The sequence below is a fragment of the Dreissena polymorpha genome, chromosome 4 (genome assembly GCF_020536995.1).
Source record: "Dreissena polymorpha isolate Duluth1 chromosome 4, UMN_Dpol_1.0, whole genome shotgun sequence".
NCBI classification, from domain to species: Eukaryota; Metazoa; Mollusca; class Bivalvia; order Myida; family Dreissenidae; genus Dreissena; species Dreissena polymorpha.
Window position 1 is genome coordinate 111,380,522 of NC_068358.1, and position 18,496 is coordinate 111,399,017.

The 18,496-nt window shown below is 34.9% G+C and overlaps 1 protein-coding gene across 8 annotated transcripts; it reads left to right on the forward strand.

Annotated features, from left to right (window-relative positions):
* The first annotated feature begins 2,140 nt into the window (after positions 1 to 2,140).
* Positions 2,141 to 17,638, forward strand: LOC127877763 (E3 ubiquitin-protein ligase RNF14-like). Of its 8 annotated transcripts, none has more exons than XM_052423974.1 (8): positions 2,141 to 2,224; positions 3,511 to 3,601; positions 4,329 to 4,496; positions 4,815 to 4,969; positions 6,404 to 6,856; positions 8,001 to 8,229; positions 9,638 to 9,810; positions 14,046 to 17,638. In XM_052423974.1, the coding sequence occupies exons 3-8, from the start codon at positions 4,334 to 4,336 to the stop codon at positions 14,250 to 14,252; spliced, it is 1,380 nt and encodes a 459-aa protein (XP_052279934.1). In that variant the 5' UTR covers positions 2,141 to 2,224; positions 3,511 to 3,601; positions 4,329 to 4,333; the 3' UTR covers positions 14,253 to 17,638. The 8 variants fall into 8 exon arrangements, with proteins under 8 accessions (XP_052279934.1, XP_052279933.1, XP_052279931.1 ...); XM_052423973.1 differs by having other exon boundaries at positions 2,152 to 2,317; positions 3,511 to 3,633; XM_052423971.1 differs by having other exon boundaries at positions 2,152 to 2,317.
* The last annotated feature ends 858 nt before the right edge of the window (positions 17,639 to 18,496 follow it).

Genomic DNA, 18,496 nt, shown 5'->3' on the forward strand with positions numbered 1-18,496 from the left:
AAGAAGACAATTAGTAGTGTAAACGTTTCGCAACAGTAGAAATCATTCTTCTGATGAAGTCAGTGATATACAGACGAAAGCTTCATGTATGGCGTTCAATATGTAGTGTGTGTTATTTGACAGTCTAAAACTTATTGGATTAAAAAAAATCCTGTCAAATTTGTCAATCACATGATTTTGTTTAACATGTTAAATCAGTGTACTGTATGCTAAATGCAACTGCTTTAGCAAACTGTCAAGTTGAATTGAGACATTTGATGAAACAAACTGTTTCCTGGGTAGGACTAGTACTTAGTGTCTATATAACGTACCATGACGTCGAAAGTCTACAAGACCTACTAGGTAGAACGAGAAATGTACTTTGACGTACAATTTTCACCGACCCTTGAGTGTTAGCCAATCAGAAGACACCTTACATCTGTTGCTTTTAGAGATATTTGACATTAAACATTATTATTATTATTTTTTATACCGAATTATGCGACTATCGACCGCTTACTCATAGATATTGTGCGTATTTATTAAACATTATTATTATAATAATTTATACAAAATTATGCGACTATCGACTGCTAACTCATAGATATTGTGCGTATTTATTGACCTGGCGTGGCGGAATTAACCTCTGACTTATGCAAGTTATGGTTATCACAAAATACGACCAACGGGGAGGTTATTATACATTATTTATCCCGTTAATGCTTGGTAACTGTTTGGTTACCTTTGGGAATTTCCTACACAGTAATGCGCTGGACGATCGTGATACTCCGCCCCGCATGATCAATAAATACTCACAATATGCTGAATAATTTTAATTTAAAAAAGGTAACAATTGAATCTTCTTGAAATTTGTATTTAACCTATTTCAATGCATTAAATACTTGAAACTTCTATGACATATTTTTTTTTGCCATTCTGATATTTTTATTCATTTTGTCCACAATTAAAAAAGAGATTTTAAAAATTGTTAATAAATCTGAAGGAAAAGCGGCTCAAGAGACTTGTGTTTTGATTGGCTGTTCAGAAAATGTGTACGTCGAAGTACAAACATGTATGGCAAAGTACAAATTGTACTTTGACGTACAAATATATACTTTGAAGTGTATTTTATATTTATTTCGACGTACAATTATTGTACTTCGACGTACATTTCTCTTTTTACCTTGAAGGTATTCTTGACTTTCAACCCCAATGGTACGCCATAGTATGTCTTTAGGGTTATCTAAAGAATGCTCTCTCTTAAGGGATCAATACAGAGACCTCCCAGTGACTAAGCCAGTTAGCAGACACCCCATCCACTATACCGCAGACACCGAACCAGCTATAAATTCCTTTGCTAGAAAACAATTTTTTATAAGATGCTAGATCTTTAAGCTTGGAACATGTAACTCGTTTCAAGATTGATTTTTTTGGATGCATTACTTAATTATTGCAACAATTATAATATTTTGAACACAATCATGTCCATATATTTATTAAAAATGCATGGTTATCAAAAAAACTTAAAAGCTTTTGCCCGTAAATTAGGTAGCACCTATAATCATATTAATATAAACATCACTTATCTCCTGTAATATATAAATATTCAAGAAGTGTAGTCAACTAAATTTACATTTGAAGAAAAAACAACAACAAGTATATCTCAGATTTTTCAGGTAGCAAAAAATGTTCATGTGTTCAATTACAAAGTGATTATGATTATTCTTTTAACGTTGAACTCACAACAAAACCAGCCATTGGTTATTAAAGGACTCTCTCTCTCTCTCTCTCTCTCTCTCTCTCTCTCTCTCTCTCTCTCTCTCTCTCTCTATATATATATATATATATATATATATATATATATATATATATATATATATATATATCAACGACTCAGGAGGGGATAAAGGAATATGACTATATGACTATCTGAATGTTGTATTGCTCATTTTAATCTCATTTTGTTTTCGTTTCATTTATACTATTTTTCAAATATCTGCATCATTCTGGATGAAAGATAAATATTCTAGAATCAGTAGTCAATACTCATTTCGAAAATTACTGATATATGCATATTTTCATTCAGATTTAGACGAGCGTGGTCCAGACGTTATTGAACATTTTTAATGAACGATTTTAATGTAAATTAGTACATAGTCATAACAGCATCGTTTGAAATGTCTAATTAACATCTCGAGCCGTGTTTGAGAAATTATAACGATTTAAGTGTGGGGAGTGTACTGAGGTATTAACAGGAAGTCAGAACAGTTTGTGATGTGTAGCCTCTATATTACGAAAGTAGTAGGAAATTAACTTTATAGGAAATTTTGCTTGTTGTGTAAGCATTTGACTTTGATCCGTTTTAAAAGTATTACTCTTTTGTATAAAAGGTATAAATATAATATGATTTCATTGTAAAATGTATCGAAAAACTAGCACTTTGATCGCTGTTATTTAAGTGAGGCATGATTCGGATAAAGGTAATTCGGACACAGGTATTAGTTTTGTTCAGTTGACACGTATGGTTGTTAGTTTGACACTTATGGTTGTTATACCCCACAAACGAAGTTTAGGGGGGTATATAGAAGTGAGCTTGTCTGTTTGTTGGTCAGTCGGTCGGTCTGTATGTTTTAATCCAATCTTCACCAAACTTGGTCAGATGTTGTATCTAGATGGCGTCTAGGTCAAGTTCAAATATGGGACATGCCCGGTCATGAACTAGGTCACGGGAACACTTAGTGCGTTTTAAACATTGAGCATGGTGTCCGCTCTTTAATTCAAGTAGTTTTCATCCCATCTTCACCAAACTTGGTCAGAAGTTGTATCTAGATGATGTCTAGGTCGAGTTCAAATATTGGTCATGCCGGGTCATAAACTATGTCACTGGGTCACTTAGTGCGATTTAAACATTGAGCATGGTGTCCGCTCTTTAATTCAAGGAGTTTTCATCACAGCTTCACCAAACTTGGTCAGAAGCTGTATCTAGATGATGTTTAGGTCAAGTTCGAATATGGGTCATGCTGGGTCATAAACTAGGTCACGGGTCACTTAGTTCGTTTTAAACATTGAGCATGGTGTCCGCTTTCTAATTCATGTAGTTTTCATCCCATCTTCATCAAACTTGCTCAGAAGTTGTATCTAGATGATGTGTAGGTCAAGTTCGAATATGGGTCATGCCAGGTCCTGAACTAGGTCACGCGGTCACTTAGTGCGTTATAAACATTGAGCATGGTGTCCGCTCACTAATTCAAGTAGTTTCATCACAGCATCACCAAACTTGGTCAGAAGTTGTATCTAGATGATGTGTAGGTCAAGTTCGAACATGGGCCATGCTGGGTCACAAACTAGGTCACGGGGTCACTTAGTGCGTTTTAAACATTGAGCATGGCGTCTGTTTTTTTAAAGACAACATGCAAAAAATTATGTCAGTGCGGCATGTAGGGGTATTCGTCACATCTGTGACAAAGCTCTAGTTAGTATTTAAAAATAGTAAACCTGATTGGTTTTTATTTTATTTATTTATTGATTCAGACATGATTGGTCAGAAGAACAGGGAGACGGAGGTGAGGTAGGAGGGAAAGGCTTTGCACTTGATTCACAGCCTACAGGGTACAGATTTGGGGTTTGAATTTAACTCTGGTGCACTCTCAAAACGTGAGTGACAATTACAGATTGTAAATGATGTTAAATGCCATTAGCATTTATTTTCAAGTAAAAAGTGGGGATTTTTTATCTTGCTGAAAGCATCTGATGTCATGAATGCAGATCTGTAGGTCAATAGATAGAACATTTTAATACAGAGGAAGCATGCACCGGCTTGTAAGGTAGACTTGTTTTTGTTTCCTTGATATATATATTAGACCAGTTTTGCAATAAACAAAATGTCTTACAGTTAATTCACACTTGTTCATTGACCTTAAACCTAAATAACCAACATAACACAAAGACAAACAATTACACGATTTTTTAGGCAGTAACAATAGGCTTCTACCACTTAGAAAGCAAAGAGGAAAATAAAATCCTTCAATCTCAACAGAAAAAAAAGGGAAAACAAACTGAATATTAAACTTTAAAAATTGTTGCTGATAAAGACACCCATGTATATCTTATTTTTCCCTCGCAGAAGCAAAGTTTAAATGGCTTTATGCAAGCATCATAAAACCCGAACAACTTGCGAGTAGTCTATTCAGGTTTTATGTTGTTTGTTGCTCATCAGCATCTTAGGGTTGGAAATGGAGCCTTAAACACTTGACTCTAGTAAGAAAGGTCTGAAATATAAATTGATCTAAAGGACTACAAACGCATCAACATGGGTATATAAGTGGATTGAATTGAAGTTAATTACATAGGAGCGATGAGTGACAAAGAAGAGCAGGAGGATGAGCTCTTGGCCCTCACCAGTATCTATGACAACGTGTTGAAGGTGCATAAGGAGGGGGAGCTGAACGGAGGCGAGCTACTAGCACTTCCAGTCCTGCCAAATGATTTTAAAATTAAGGTGGTCAAGATTAAAAAAGGTAGCTGTTTTAGGTTTTGTATTAAAATAATATTTCTTCTGTTTGAATTCCTGTGTGTATTATTACTTAGAGTGAAGAGGCAATTAAATAATATTAAAATTTTACTTGTGCTCTTCAGAAATTTAAACTATAACTTTATGTGAAGGTTACTTTACTTGTCTTAATGCAATAATATTTCTTCCATTTTACCACTTATTATTATCAAATTGTAATTACAAAATTAGTTATCAATTATTTCTCGAACAACAACGCCTGTGTTCTTCTTTATGAGGCACATTCTTTGTTATGTTTGTTGCATGAAGGTTATTTATATTATAGATAGTGAAAAAGACGGTGCTGGTCAGATGCTGACAGACTTGCATCATGTCAAGTTCCTGCCACCAGTGCTGCTGAACTTCCTGTTGCCAGTGGACTATCCTTCAAACAGCCCGCCACAGTTCACTCTCTCCTGCAAGTGGCTCAACAGAGAACAGGTTGATTGCATTTTTGCATTTTGAGCAGTGTACTGAGAAAACTGGGAGTTATGCATGTGCTTAAAGTTTTAGTCCCAGATTAGCCTGTACAGTCCACATCAGGGACAACACTTTCTGCTTTTATGGATGTTTTTACTTTAAGAAATCTCTTCTTAGGAAAAATTCAGTTTAGGCTTGAAATGTGGTCCTTAATTTGCCTGTGCTGACTCTGCAGGGTAATCTGCAATGACCCTTAACCTCAATCGTTATGTCCAGTTTTCCCAAAACAATAATATAAAAGGATAATGTCCACAAAGCCTAACTTGCTGTTTTCTAAAATGGCTCAATATTGTACATCAGAAAATACAAAATAAACATATTACACAGTAATCTTATTTTATAACTGTGTGCTCTTCTTTTTAGACATTTTTGATGATTCTGATTCTTTTCCCTTTTATTATTTGCTATATATTTTCATGCATATGAATAGATTTTACAAATATAATTAAATAAATTCCTAAATCATAGATTTTTTGTGACTTTCGTAAATTCCCCCAATGTAAGCCATACTTAATTTTTAGCTCGGCTGTTTTCGGAGAAAACCCGAGGTATTGTCATAGCCAGCTCGTCGTGTCGTCCGCCGTATGCGTCTTGCTAAAACCTTAACATTTTGTAAACCTTTTGAACATTGGCTCTAAAATCAAAATGCTTCCACCTACAACTTTGAAACTTCAAATGTAGCTGCACCTTGATGAGTTCTACACGCCACACCCATTTTTGGGTCACTAGGTCAAAGGTCATGGTCACTGTGACCTCTAAAAAAAGAAAAATATTCTGACAAGCTTTCATTTATTCAAAACTTTACCACCAGCTCGCCGTCCGCTGTCAGCCGTCCGCCGTAGGCGTCGTGCTAAAACCTTAACATTGGCTCTAAAATCAAAGTGCTTCCACCTACACATTTGAAACTTCATATGTAGATGCACCTTGATGAGTTCTACACACCTACAACTTTGAAACTTCATATGTAGATGCACCTTGATGAGTTCTACACGCCACACCCATTTTTGGGTCACTAAGTCAAAGTTCAAGGTCACTGTGACCTCTAATATAAAACTTTAACATTGGCTCTAAAGTCAAAGTGCTTCCACCTACAACTTTGAAACTTCATATGTAGATTCACCTTGATGAGTTCTACTTGTCACACCCATTTTTGGGTCACTAGGTCAAAGGTCAAGGTCACTATGACCTCTAATATAAAACTTTAAACATAGGCTCTAAAATCAAAGTGCTTCCACCTACAACTTTGAAACTTCATATGTAGATGCACCTTGATGAGTTCTACACGCCACACCCATTTTTGGGTCACTAGGTCAAAGGTCAAGATCACTGCGACTTAAAAAAAAAAAAAAAATTCTGACAAGCTTTCGCAGCCGAGCATGTTTACCCAATTTACAGCTGAGCAAACTGTGCTCAAAGCTGGACAGTCTGTGGGAAGAGAGCCGGGGCAGCGTGATCCTGTTCCAGTGGAACACCTTCCTGCAGGACGAGCTGTTTGACCACCTGCAGCTGTCCTCACCTATTGAGCTTGCGCACGTTGTTAGCCGCAAGCTGGACTGCCATCTGGATCCAAGGGCCATACAGGAGATTGCATCACAGGATCAACTTCTTCCAGTGATTCTTGACTACAACAAGCAAGAGCGCCTCAATCAGTTCGAGAAGTCGAGTTACTCCTGTAATGTTTGCTTCTGCGAGAAGAGTGGGGCGCACTGTCTGATGTTTTATGACTGTGATCATGTGTATTGTAATGACTGCATGAGGAATTACTTCAGTATTCAGATAAAGGATGGCAACGTAAAGGGGCTGGAGTGTCCGCATGATGACTGCGAGTCTCAAGCACATCCTGCTCAGGTAATCTGTTTTCAAGTGGATGGTTTTAGTACTAAAGCAATTTTAATTCCAACAATGTTGACAAATGTTCTGAACGTGTTAATTGCCACCAGGATCAGAAGAGTCGTGTTTTTTTTAATGGGCTTGATGGATGAGCGATAAGTGCTTCTCAGATTACCCAGTGCTTTTTATGATATTTTTAGCAAAAGTCCAGTTTATGCTTGAAATGTCGTCCCAGATAAGCCAGTGCTGACTGCATATGCTAATATGAGACTACTCTTTACACACGTACATTAAGCTGGGTTTTCCCAGAACAAGGCTTAGTAATTTCCCAAACAGGCTTTTTTGTTTCCAGTAAACATTAAATTTGGATCAAAATAGAATCATGGACAGGATATTTTCGAAGGAAAGCTTTTTTGCACACTGAAACCAGTAAACATGTGGATAAATCAGTGAACTTCGATTTTGGAATGATGGATTCTTTGTTCTGATTTTCTGCAAGAAGTCATATAACGTCCTTAACTGCAATTTCAGAAGTCATATTCCTTGTCTGCAATTTTGGAATTATAGATCTTCCTTGACTGCAATTTTGGCATTCATAGAACTTCTGTTTCTGCAATTTCAGAAGTCATAGAACTTACTTGACTGGAATTGTGGAAGTCATATATCTTCCTTGACTGCAATTTTGGAAGTCATAGAACTTCATTGACTGCAATCTCAGAAGTCATAGAACTTCATTGACTGCAATTTTGGAAGTCATAGCACTTTGGTGACTGCAATTTTTGACTGCATTTTTGTTATATTGCTTGTATACGACTTTCTGTAGTTTTTAAATAAACTTTAACACAGAAATATTAATTATCAAATATTAATCAATATATTAACAAATTATCAACAAGAGTAGATTGGGATTAAAAATCTCTTGTCAAAAAGTATAATCTTATTAAAAGAAAGGTATTGCTAGGTTTTCTGTTTGATCGTTACAGTCACAAGAAGAATTTTTACCAAAGTGTTTTTGGAAAATATTGTGTTTGTGGTTTTACAGATTGTCAGCAAATAAAGTTAGATGAAGTAATATTGTATCTACATAAATATATAAACTATTATCACGTTGACTCTGTGCATTACAAATCTGCTGAAAATATAGGCTCCATTTTTTGTCCAGGTGAAGAAACTGGTTCCCCCAGAGCTGTTCACCAAGTACGACCAGCTGTTGTTGCAGACAAGCCTGGATATGATGTCAGACATCACGTTCTGTCCGCGCCCAACCTGTCAGTGCCCCGTGCTAATGGAGAGAGATACGCCCCTGGCATCATGCCCTGCCTGCCAGTTTGTCTTCTGCACCCTGTGTAGACTTGTCTACCATGGTTTGTCACCCTGCCGGCTCAAAGCAGGTAAATGATCAATTGTAGCTACGCTTAATAAAAACGAATCTAAATGCATGTGCTTTAAATGTCTTCCAGGTTAGACCGTGCAGTCTGCACAGGCTAATAAAGGATGACACCTACTTCTTTTATATCATTTATCTTTGAAAATAAGTCTCTTCATATTAAAATTCCATTTAAGATAGAAATTAGCCTTTGCAGACTGCACAGGCTAATCTGGAATGCAGACTGCACAGGCTAATCTGAAATGCAGACTGCACAGGCTAATCTGTAATGATGCATTTTCGCGCATAAATTAAGCTTAGTTTAAGAGCAAGTCTCCATGGTTCCATTTTTGTTTGCAACATGAGAAATTCTTGGTTCTTATCAAATGGCAGGAAGTAGATTTCTTGATGGCAATAAACATGGAATCATATTTAATTGACGGAGTATTAAGTTATTATAATATTATTCATTATGCTATTTTGTAAATTGATTTTTGTGCCATTCTGCATATATGGTATTTTTCCTTTAAAGGAAGTATCTTGTTAGCAAAAATCCAGTTTTGTAGCTGATTAGCCTATGCAGTCTGCACAATCTTGGACTACACTTTATGCACATGCATTAAACCCCGTTTTCCAAGAGCGCTGCTTATATTTATTTAAATTAATTTATGAGTCCCCTACCGGTAAAACCGGAGAGGGACATATGGTTTGAGCTCTGTGTGTCTGTCTGGCACACTTTTTTGGATCCTGCGATAACTTTAAATGTTCTTCATATTGTTTCTTGATACTTGAAACATGGACAGATGGCAATATGGAGATCATGCACGTCATTTCATTTTGTTCCAACATAAAGAATTCTGGTTGCTATGGCAACAAATAGACATGAAATATTGCTGCAAATGGTAGATCCTGCGCTAACTTTAAAAGTTCTTCATATTTTTTCATGAAACTTGAAACATGGATAGATGGCGATATGGAGATTATGCATGTCATTTAATTTTATTCCTACATCAAGAATTCTGGTTGCTATGGAAGCAAATAAACTACAAATATTGCTGAAAATGGTGGATCCTGCGTAAGTTAGGAACTTTTATTGCTTTGCATTAGTCGTTAAACCATGATTTCACAGAATGAGGCTCCAATAAATGAGTCTTGTTCTGAGAAAACTGGGCTTAATTCATGTGCAGAAAGTGTCGTCCCAGATTAGCCTGTGCAGTCCGCACAGGCTAATCAGAGATAACACTTTCGGCTTTTATGGTATTGTTAGTTTCAAGGAAGTTCCTCTTTTCCGAAAATCAAGTTTAGGGGGAAAGTGTTGTCCCTGATTAGCCTGTGCGGACTGCACAGGCTAATCTGGGACGACACTTTACACACATGACTTAAGCCCTGTTTTCTCAGAACAAGACACAAATATTTATCCAATTCGTTGTCAGATGGTCTTCAGAAACTGCGCGAGGAGTACCTTGGGGCTGACAAGGCCACACGACAGCTGCTGGAGAGGAGGTACGGGAAGATCACAATCCAGCAGGCCCTCGAGGAGAGCTTCACTAACGAGTGGCTCAAGGAACACTCCAAGCAGTGCCCCAGCTGTGGGGCTCACATACAGGTGAAATATCATAATATTGGCTTCTATCTTAGCTTAGATTGGGTAAGATTGAGTTTCACAATGTAAGTTCCCATATGGAGTTAGATTGAGTTATGTGATACAAATTCCCATATAGATTTAGATTGAGTTACTTGTTACAAGTTCCCATATACAGTTAGATTGAGTTAAGTGATACAAGTTCCTATATACAGTTTGATCGAGTTACGTGTTACAAGTTCCCATATACAGTTTGATTGAGTTACGTGATACAAGTTCCCATATATACATGTAGTTAGATTGAGTTATGAGTTGTAAGTTTCCATATGCAGTTAGATTGAGTTATGTGATACAAGTCCTATAAACAGTTAGATTGGGTTTCATTATTTAAGTTCCCATATAGAATTAGATTGAGTTTCATTATGTAAGTTCCCATATACAGTTAGATTGAGTTGCATGATATAAGTTTCCATATACAGTTTGATTGAGTTTCATACATAGTTCATAAAATGGAGTGGTTTGAGCATGTTTCTTTGGTTTTAAGGTTTCTCTTAAGGAGCCCATTGAGCTATGGGGGCATATACAGCTGCATTGTCTTCACACTTTCATCTTTTTACTTAAAAACAAGTGGTTTCAGCATTAAATTTTAGTTTTTTGACGTTTCATCAAGGAAGACTCAACACTGTAGTGTGGGGCCCACATACATGTTAAGTGTCTTCAATTTGACTTCTTTGTTTGCCTAGAACAAGTTCTTTGTGCAAAATTAAGCGACAGTAGCTGAAGGAAACTTAAAGCTGTTGGGCTCAATACGGGTGCAATGTTTTCTAGCTACCTTCTTTGTAAGCTTAGATTAACCCTTTCCACTCAGAGGCAAAGTAAAAATGGCTACATGTATGTGCAAACAGAATAAAACCAGAACAGCCTGGGAGTAACTGGAAGTCTGTTCAGGTTTTGTGCTGTTTGCTGCTCATCAGTATCTAAGGGTTGGAAATGGAGCCTTTAAAACTTGAATCTAGTAAGAAAAGCTTTAATTGGATTTAACTTTCTTAGGGCACTACAAAAGCATCAAAATACATATCTAAGTGGTATAGGGTAAGGCGGTTAACTTGGGTGAGGTTAATTTTAACGCCAAGTTGTAAGGAACTTTAACAGTTTACAATCTTTGAGGCTTATACTGTCGGAAGAATCTCTGGGTTCTTTGTTATCATAGATTGATTTGTTTATGGTATATGTTTACTGATCCATTTGTGGTTAGTTGTAAGATGATGATCAGCTGCAGTTAAAATTGAAGTATTTCTATTAAATTGTTTTCTGTAAATGGATATTGCAGTATAAAAGTTATTTGTGTGCTGTGGAATTGTCAATTCAATTAAATTACTGTAAAACCATTAAATTTTGTGTGGTTCAGATTTCATGGATTTCGTTGGTCAGCTGAACCACGAATTCAAGTACCAACGATTATTTATACATTTTTAATCCAAAATTGGTCTTTCTGAAATTTTCTATTGCTGTCAGTGATTTTTTTTTGCTTTTATTTGTTACAGCCTGTGCCATTTGAATTGGGAAAATTAGTGCAATAAACCGTGATATTGGGAAAAATAGCGCGATAAACCATGAAATTGGAAAACATTAAGCATTATAAATATGAATAAAAGTAACAGAATTAATATTGTTTTTTAGTGCATGTTCAGGGTGTTTTCTAGCCATTTTGTGAAAAGGAGTCTGGTCGTATTGGGATTTTTTTAAATCAATAAAAGTGGCAAATTTGGGAATTATTTATTGTCAAAAACGACTAAATTAAAGTTATATATTTTGTAGGATGTTTAAAAAATAAAGTTGAGATCTAGAGTTAAAAAATCATAATTTAGTCATAAGAGACTTCAATTTAAAAAAAAATTATTTTTTTTTGAAATTGGGCTTTTTTGGGGAAATTTTGGGCAGATTTTTGGGGAAAAACATGGAATTTTGCGATTGGGAAGCAGCCGAAAATCTGCGGTAATTTTGAGCAAAAAAAATCACTGTGCTGTCCGTTATCCGAGATATATTTTTTTTGGTAATAGTTACTTCACTTCAGTAGGTCACATAACATTATATCTATGAGTTTGTCTTTTATTCATCATCGTAAATGTACGTTTTATTCATCCTGGTTAATAAATATAATACATAGCATTTCATAGCAATCCTGCTATAGTAGAAGAATGTGTCTGAACTGTTCCTGTTTTCCAAATTGAACGAGACATTGTTTGATTGAGATATGCTAATACAATATGTTGTTTTCTTGATAAGTGTTTGGGTAATAATACTTTTGAAATCAAGCACTGTATTTAAACTGTACATCAACGGTTGTTCTCCTTTACGTGACATCGTCAAATTACCGATAACAGTTTGCAGATTTATCACATGTGTCAATTAGTGCCAATTAAATTTAATAGAGACATAACGGTTTTCATACGTGTATTTTGGGGACCTTATAACTCAATTGTTACCACTAGGGGACCGATTGCCCTGAAAATTGCAAATATTGTCAAAACAACATTGATGGCAATTACCGAGTGTGGACTCACAAGTGCGCCGCTTTATCTCTCTTATCGACAATTATCGGCAACACTTTCATGCTTCAGTGCACATTAACCTCATTTAGTCTTGCTGTCAACACAACACAGATTAGCAGATTATGCTTCATTATTACTCTGGTTGTTTTAATAAAAGTTTAATTATTATGATGGTCAGTCTTCCCCAAAAATGTGAAATCCACGAATCAACGAATAAGAAGTTTTTTATTTTCTACATTTTAAGATAGTTTTTACTGGTTCATTTAACATATTGGCATTCACACTGCATTTTTCCAGTAATTTTGTATCATAACTGATCCTATTTAATAATCTAATTAATTAGATAACATATACATATATGAACTATATACTTTTTATAATGATGTTATATATTATTTTGGTTATATGTTAATTTTAACGCCAAATAGTATGCAACACTTTGACGTTGTTGCAAAAAAATTATTGACGTCATGTGATTGTGACGTCATTTCCTTTATTTTATAACAAAATGTTAACTCCTGATGAAGGTTTTTGACCGAAACGTTGAGTGAATAGATATTGAAAAACAATGAAATTGTTTCTCTGTTTTATATAATTATGTTTTTTATTTGAAATCCACGAAATTACGTGTCAATGAATTAGTTGTTTTTTATTAAACCACGAAATTCCATACCAACGAATTTCTATATGTTTACAGTAACATTCAAATATATGTCCTATTGTTATCCCCCGCCAGAGGCGGAGGGATATTGTTTTGGCGTTGTCCGTCCGGCACTTTTGTGTCCGGAGCCATATCTTGGAAGTGCTTTGGCGGATTTCATTGAAACTTCGTATGAGTATATATATGCATAAGAGGATGATGCACGCCAAATGGCATTGTACACCATCTGTTAAAAACAGAGTTATGGCCCTTTGTATCTTGAAAAAATGCTTTTTACTATAGGCACTTCAGTGTCCGGAGCCATATCTTGGAAGTGCTTTGACGGATTTCATTGAAACTTGGTATGAGTATATATATGCATAAGAGAATGATGCACGCCAAATGGCATTGTACACCATCTGTTTAAAAACAGAGTTATGGCCCTTTGTATCTTGAAAAAATGCTTTTTACTATAGGCACTTTTGTGTCCGGAGCCATATCTTGAGAGTGCTTTGGCGGATTTCATTGAAACTTAATATGAGTATATATCCCCCGCCAGAGGATGAGGGATATTGTTTTGGCGTTGTCCGGCTGTCCGTCCGGTTGTCTGTCCGTCACTTTTGTGTCCGGAGCCATATCTTGGAAGTGCTTTGGCGTAAATAAATTTTGAAGGCTCAAAAACCTTCCCCTGTCTTAGTTTTGAGTTATTTTCCTCCGTCCGTCCATCTGTCAGTATGTTCATCCATCCGATTTGCACCCATCCTCAAACAAAGCATATGTTGTGGGGGATATCAATTCTACGAATTTGCTTGTTATCCCATCTACCATGGACACTTTCCGCCTAGACTGGATTTTTGTTTCAAAGAGACATCATTTACTATTAAAATTCCATGATGGAATATATGAACCATATAAGCAGAGAGTATCATCCCATACCCTGCACAGGCTTATCAGGGTACTTAAAGCACAAGCATCACACATGGTTTTTATAGAGCCAGACTCAATGAATTTGAATGTGTCCCAAGTTTTGTGTAGGTCAGCACAAACTCATTTTGCTACAATTACAGAAAATCGATGGTTGCAACAAGATGACATGCATGAAATGCCGCGCCTACTTCTGCTGGTTGTGCAACAATACTCTATCACGTGCCAACCCGTACCTTCACTACAACTCCTTGAACTCCAAGTGTCACAACAGGCTGTTTGAGGGTGTGGAAATGGAGGACGGGTTTGAGGATGACGACGATGATGAGGATGGGTGGGGGTGGTTGTAACTGCGATGACTTAGTAGCCTGTTAAATATTTTTAAAGCTCCACATAACTTTAAACCACTCAAATTCATATTTTGACCCATTTATAGTTACTTAAATTCAATTAAATTTAGGGACTTCTTAATTGATAAAAGTTTTGAAGGCTTCATTTCCAACCCTAAGATGATGAGTAGCAAACAGCATAAATCCGGAACAGCCTGAGAGTTGCTGTCGTTGCATTTAGCCATTTTCATTTTGCTGATGAGCCTGAAAAATTGTACTTACAAAAAAATGTCAGATCTATTTGTCTGTGTGATTTCCATGAATTCTGTTACAAAACGGATAGTGATGATTAATACTTTGCTAAACATCTTAGCAAGATTTAAAAAAACAAGAGCTGTCTCCATAGGATGACATATGCCCCCGATAAACGCTTTGATAGAAATTATGAGCATTTTTCGAAACCTAAATGCATTTTTCAAAACCTAAACGCAGACTCTAAGTTCAAGGTCACAGGGGTAAAAATTTGTATGCGCATGGAAAGGTGTTGTCCATATACACGTGCAAACCAAATATGAAAGCAATATCTGAAGTGACATAGAAGTTTTGAGCATTTTTCGAAACCTAAACACAAAGTGTGACGGACAGACAGACTGACAAACTGACAGACAGACAGTGCGATCACTAAATGCCCTCCTACGGGGGCATAAAAAAGAACAGTTTTACATATTTTATTATAAACAGATCAACACATGAAAAATGAATGTACATGTAAGGCATTCACAGAAGTCATCCTACGCATATTAATGATATTATGTCCTGGTGTTGTAAAGAAATAAAACTCATTTACTAATTTATGAAATGTTTTTGTTGTTTCGTGTACTATTGTAATAAAATGTTTGAAACTGTCCTTTTAAATATGGGTTAGATGTTTACTATGGAATCTTGTTGTAAGTTTCATATTAAAAGAAATCTTGGTACCAAAAAAATTCAGTTTAAGTATTTAAGTTTTAAGTTACCAAAGAACAGCCCTGACAATGACGGTACTTCTGATAATTTTCATCATCTAGTTGGTATTTTTTGTTAGTTTGTTAGTTGAAACTTATTTGTGATGTTTAAAAAATTTACTTTGTTATTTAAATTGTGCTGTCAAAAGACATAAAAATGTAGTTTACAGATATTTTCCATTGTTTTGATAAAGGCATAATGTCGAAACGTTAAATTAAAGGAGTAGAATCAGAGATTTATTTGTGATGGTTTAAATTGTGGTACATAATTACTGAAAAACTGCCAGCCATTGAAATTGCAGGAAGTGAACGTTGCCTAATGTTGTATTATACAATGTATATTGTTTTGTACATTATAAGGTATTATTCTTACATTTAAATTTTTGAGTTTATAAATATTCAAAAAGTTAATGGATGAATACTGTAATTAATTTTTTAATATGCCCCTGCCATGCTAATGTCAGAAGGAAATTTGGTGTTACCCATGTTCGTGTGTTTGTTTGTGTTGGACGTTGAGTGTCCGACTGCATACTTTTCTGTACATAATCGGATTTCAAAATGACTTACCAAATGATCAAAATATATAGACAGTGTGTCTCATGCACCAACTATGTTGTTTAATGTAAGGTCAAGGGTCCTTGAAGGACATCTGCTTTTTCAAAGTTTACAAGTTTATGTGGTAAATCTAGCCAAATGTTTGAATCTTCTGAGAATTGGACTAGCCTAGATGCCTGTAATTAGATGATAGTTCTTGGCGTTAAGCAATTCTTCAGTCTTATGAATATCTGTATAAGTCTAATCTACAAGTTTTATTTAAATTCAAATATATAATGGGCATATGTGTGTTGACAATAATATGTTATCCATATTAATGTATAATTATGTATGAGACCTAAACTTGTTGTAGGTTGTATATTATTGCTCATACCATATTCCTGTTTATAGTCTTTCAGTAGCTCAATATGAGTCATCTTAAGTTTTAAATTCCATATTTTTGTTTTATTAAATGTAATTACATTTTGTGTATAAATTAATATATTGTTAACCCTTTATCACTTAGATATTTTTTTGATGCATTTGTAGTCCTTTAGAAAGTAAAATTTAATTAAAGACCTTTCTTACTAGATTCAAATTTTAAATGCTTCATTTCCATCCCTTCATTTCCAACCATTTTCACTTTGCTTCTAAGTGGGAAAGGGTTAAACAAATATTGTACATACAAATGGACTAGTTAGGTATTTAAGTTTGGTATATAAATGGTTGTGATAGCAGGATGATTTCATTCTTGTTAGGTTTACAAGAAATCTGATTTTACAGTTAATGTGAACATGCACAAATTGTAAATACTGTTAAATTGTGGAATACAGATAACATAGTTTTTCCCCGGCACCAAAACCTAAACCACTCAGCAGGCCTCGCTAATTATATATGTGTTTCATAACCTGCTTTTTTGTCTATAGTTATAAATGTACACACATTGTAAACGTTATTTTATTTTCATATTTATTTAGAATCAGTACATTGAAATAGAGATTTTTATGGTAAAAATTAGTTTCTCATATAGGATAATTAAATTGCAAAAAACATGTTTCACATTTAGATGTATAGTGGTTTGAATAGAGTTGTTCTGAAAATATTTATTCACCCAAAGACTTGTTCCATGTAATAAAATCCTTGTTTGATTATTTTACTGGTATGTAATTCCTGTGGAGTGAGGAAATTATATATGAGCCGTGCCCTGTGGAAATTGGGTTTCCATGCTGGGAAATTTGTTGTCTGCTAAAATGTCGTCTGCTGAATTTCTAAAATTAGCATTTTCTTCGATTTTTTTCAAAGACTATTATCAGAATAGCAAACAGTTTGGATCCTGATGAGACGCCACGTTCTGTGGCGTCTCATCTGGATCCAAACTGTTTGCAAAGGCCTTCAAAATTCGGTTCCCGCACTGAAAGGGTTAATGCACGTTTGAAAGTCCCAGATTTCTCCCAATTTCAAGGTCAGTTATATCGGAGTAGTTTCCTTTTATCCCTGTATGTATTTCCATGTTATTCTCATGCTTGTATTTTATTTTTGATTTACTATTTTCTGTTTAAAAACTGCATAGCTGAGAAGCGTTTGATAAAAAGCCTTTTTATGTTGTATTTATCATCTTTAGCTTCATTTTCTGTGTGTGTGCACTTTTTATTCATCATGGATGATAAATGATGTAATCAAAAAACAGCAAAATAGCACTGGTACTTTCAGGATGTTGATGTTATATTTTTTCATCTTGTTTTGATCATATATGTTAGGCATTATTTATGATTTGTGATGTTAAACATACATTTATAACTATGTATCTTATTTATTAAATGAGGGTTTTGTAACAGGAAATTATTATTCTGAATAAAAAAATAAGCAGTTTCACATGTTGTGTTTCTATAAAGCCATCACAGCATCTTTAAAATGCATCCTTTAATCCATAGTTGAGACTGTAGTAGTCTTAGGGAATTTAACAAGTCCTACTTTTGGAGTGTGTTTCAAAACTATTGCCAGGCATTTTTATACCTTAAAATCAAGCTTTTGATCTTAAATTCACATTGTGAAGGTTTAGTGCAACAAATAAACTGGTCTAAAATTTGTCCAAGGCATATTTTGTTGGCCTAAGAATCATTTGCCGCATTAAATTTCTGTCTGTCTGAAATTACATCAATGTAAAGTTCTGTATATGCCGGAACCTTCTGCATTATAAAGTTCTGTATATGCCTGCATTGTTATTTTATAGAGGATATTTGTTGGATTCGGTGGATTATCTATTTTAATTCACGAGTGATCATAGACAATAATATTTTCACGAGTGGCGCAGTCATGAATGAAAATATATATTTTCTATGATCACGAGTAAATTAAAATCGATATTCCACCGAATCCAACAAATTTTCTTTTTATTTTATGCTTTTTTTCACAGCTTATATACATTGTTAAAGAGTTTAACTGAAGAATTTCGCTGAAATGGTGACGTCATTTTGTAAAAAAAATGACGTCATTTCATAGTAAACAGTGAAAATTATCGATAATTTTCACTGTTGGAAACAGTGAAATTATCACTTTTAATTCACTGATATTTCTCTATAAACCACCGGAAAGCATAAAATAAATATAATATATGCTTAGTGTTAAGAATGTTTGTTAGTTTGGTGATGAATGCTTTGTTTTATTTTAGTAATAACACTTCATCCTGTATTGCAAATTATAAACATAAAAACCGCTTTTATGGTATTT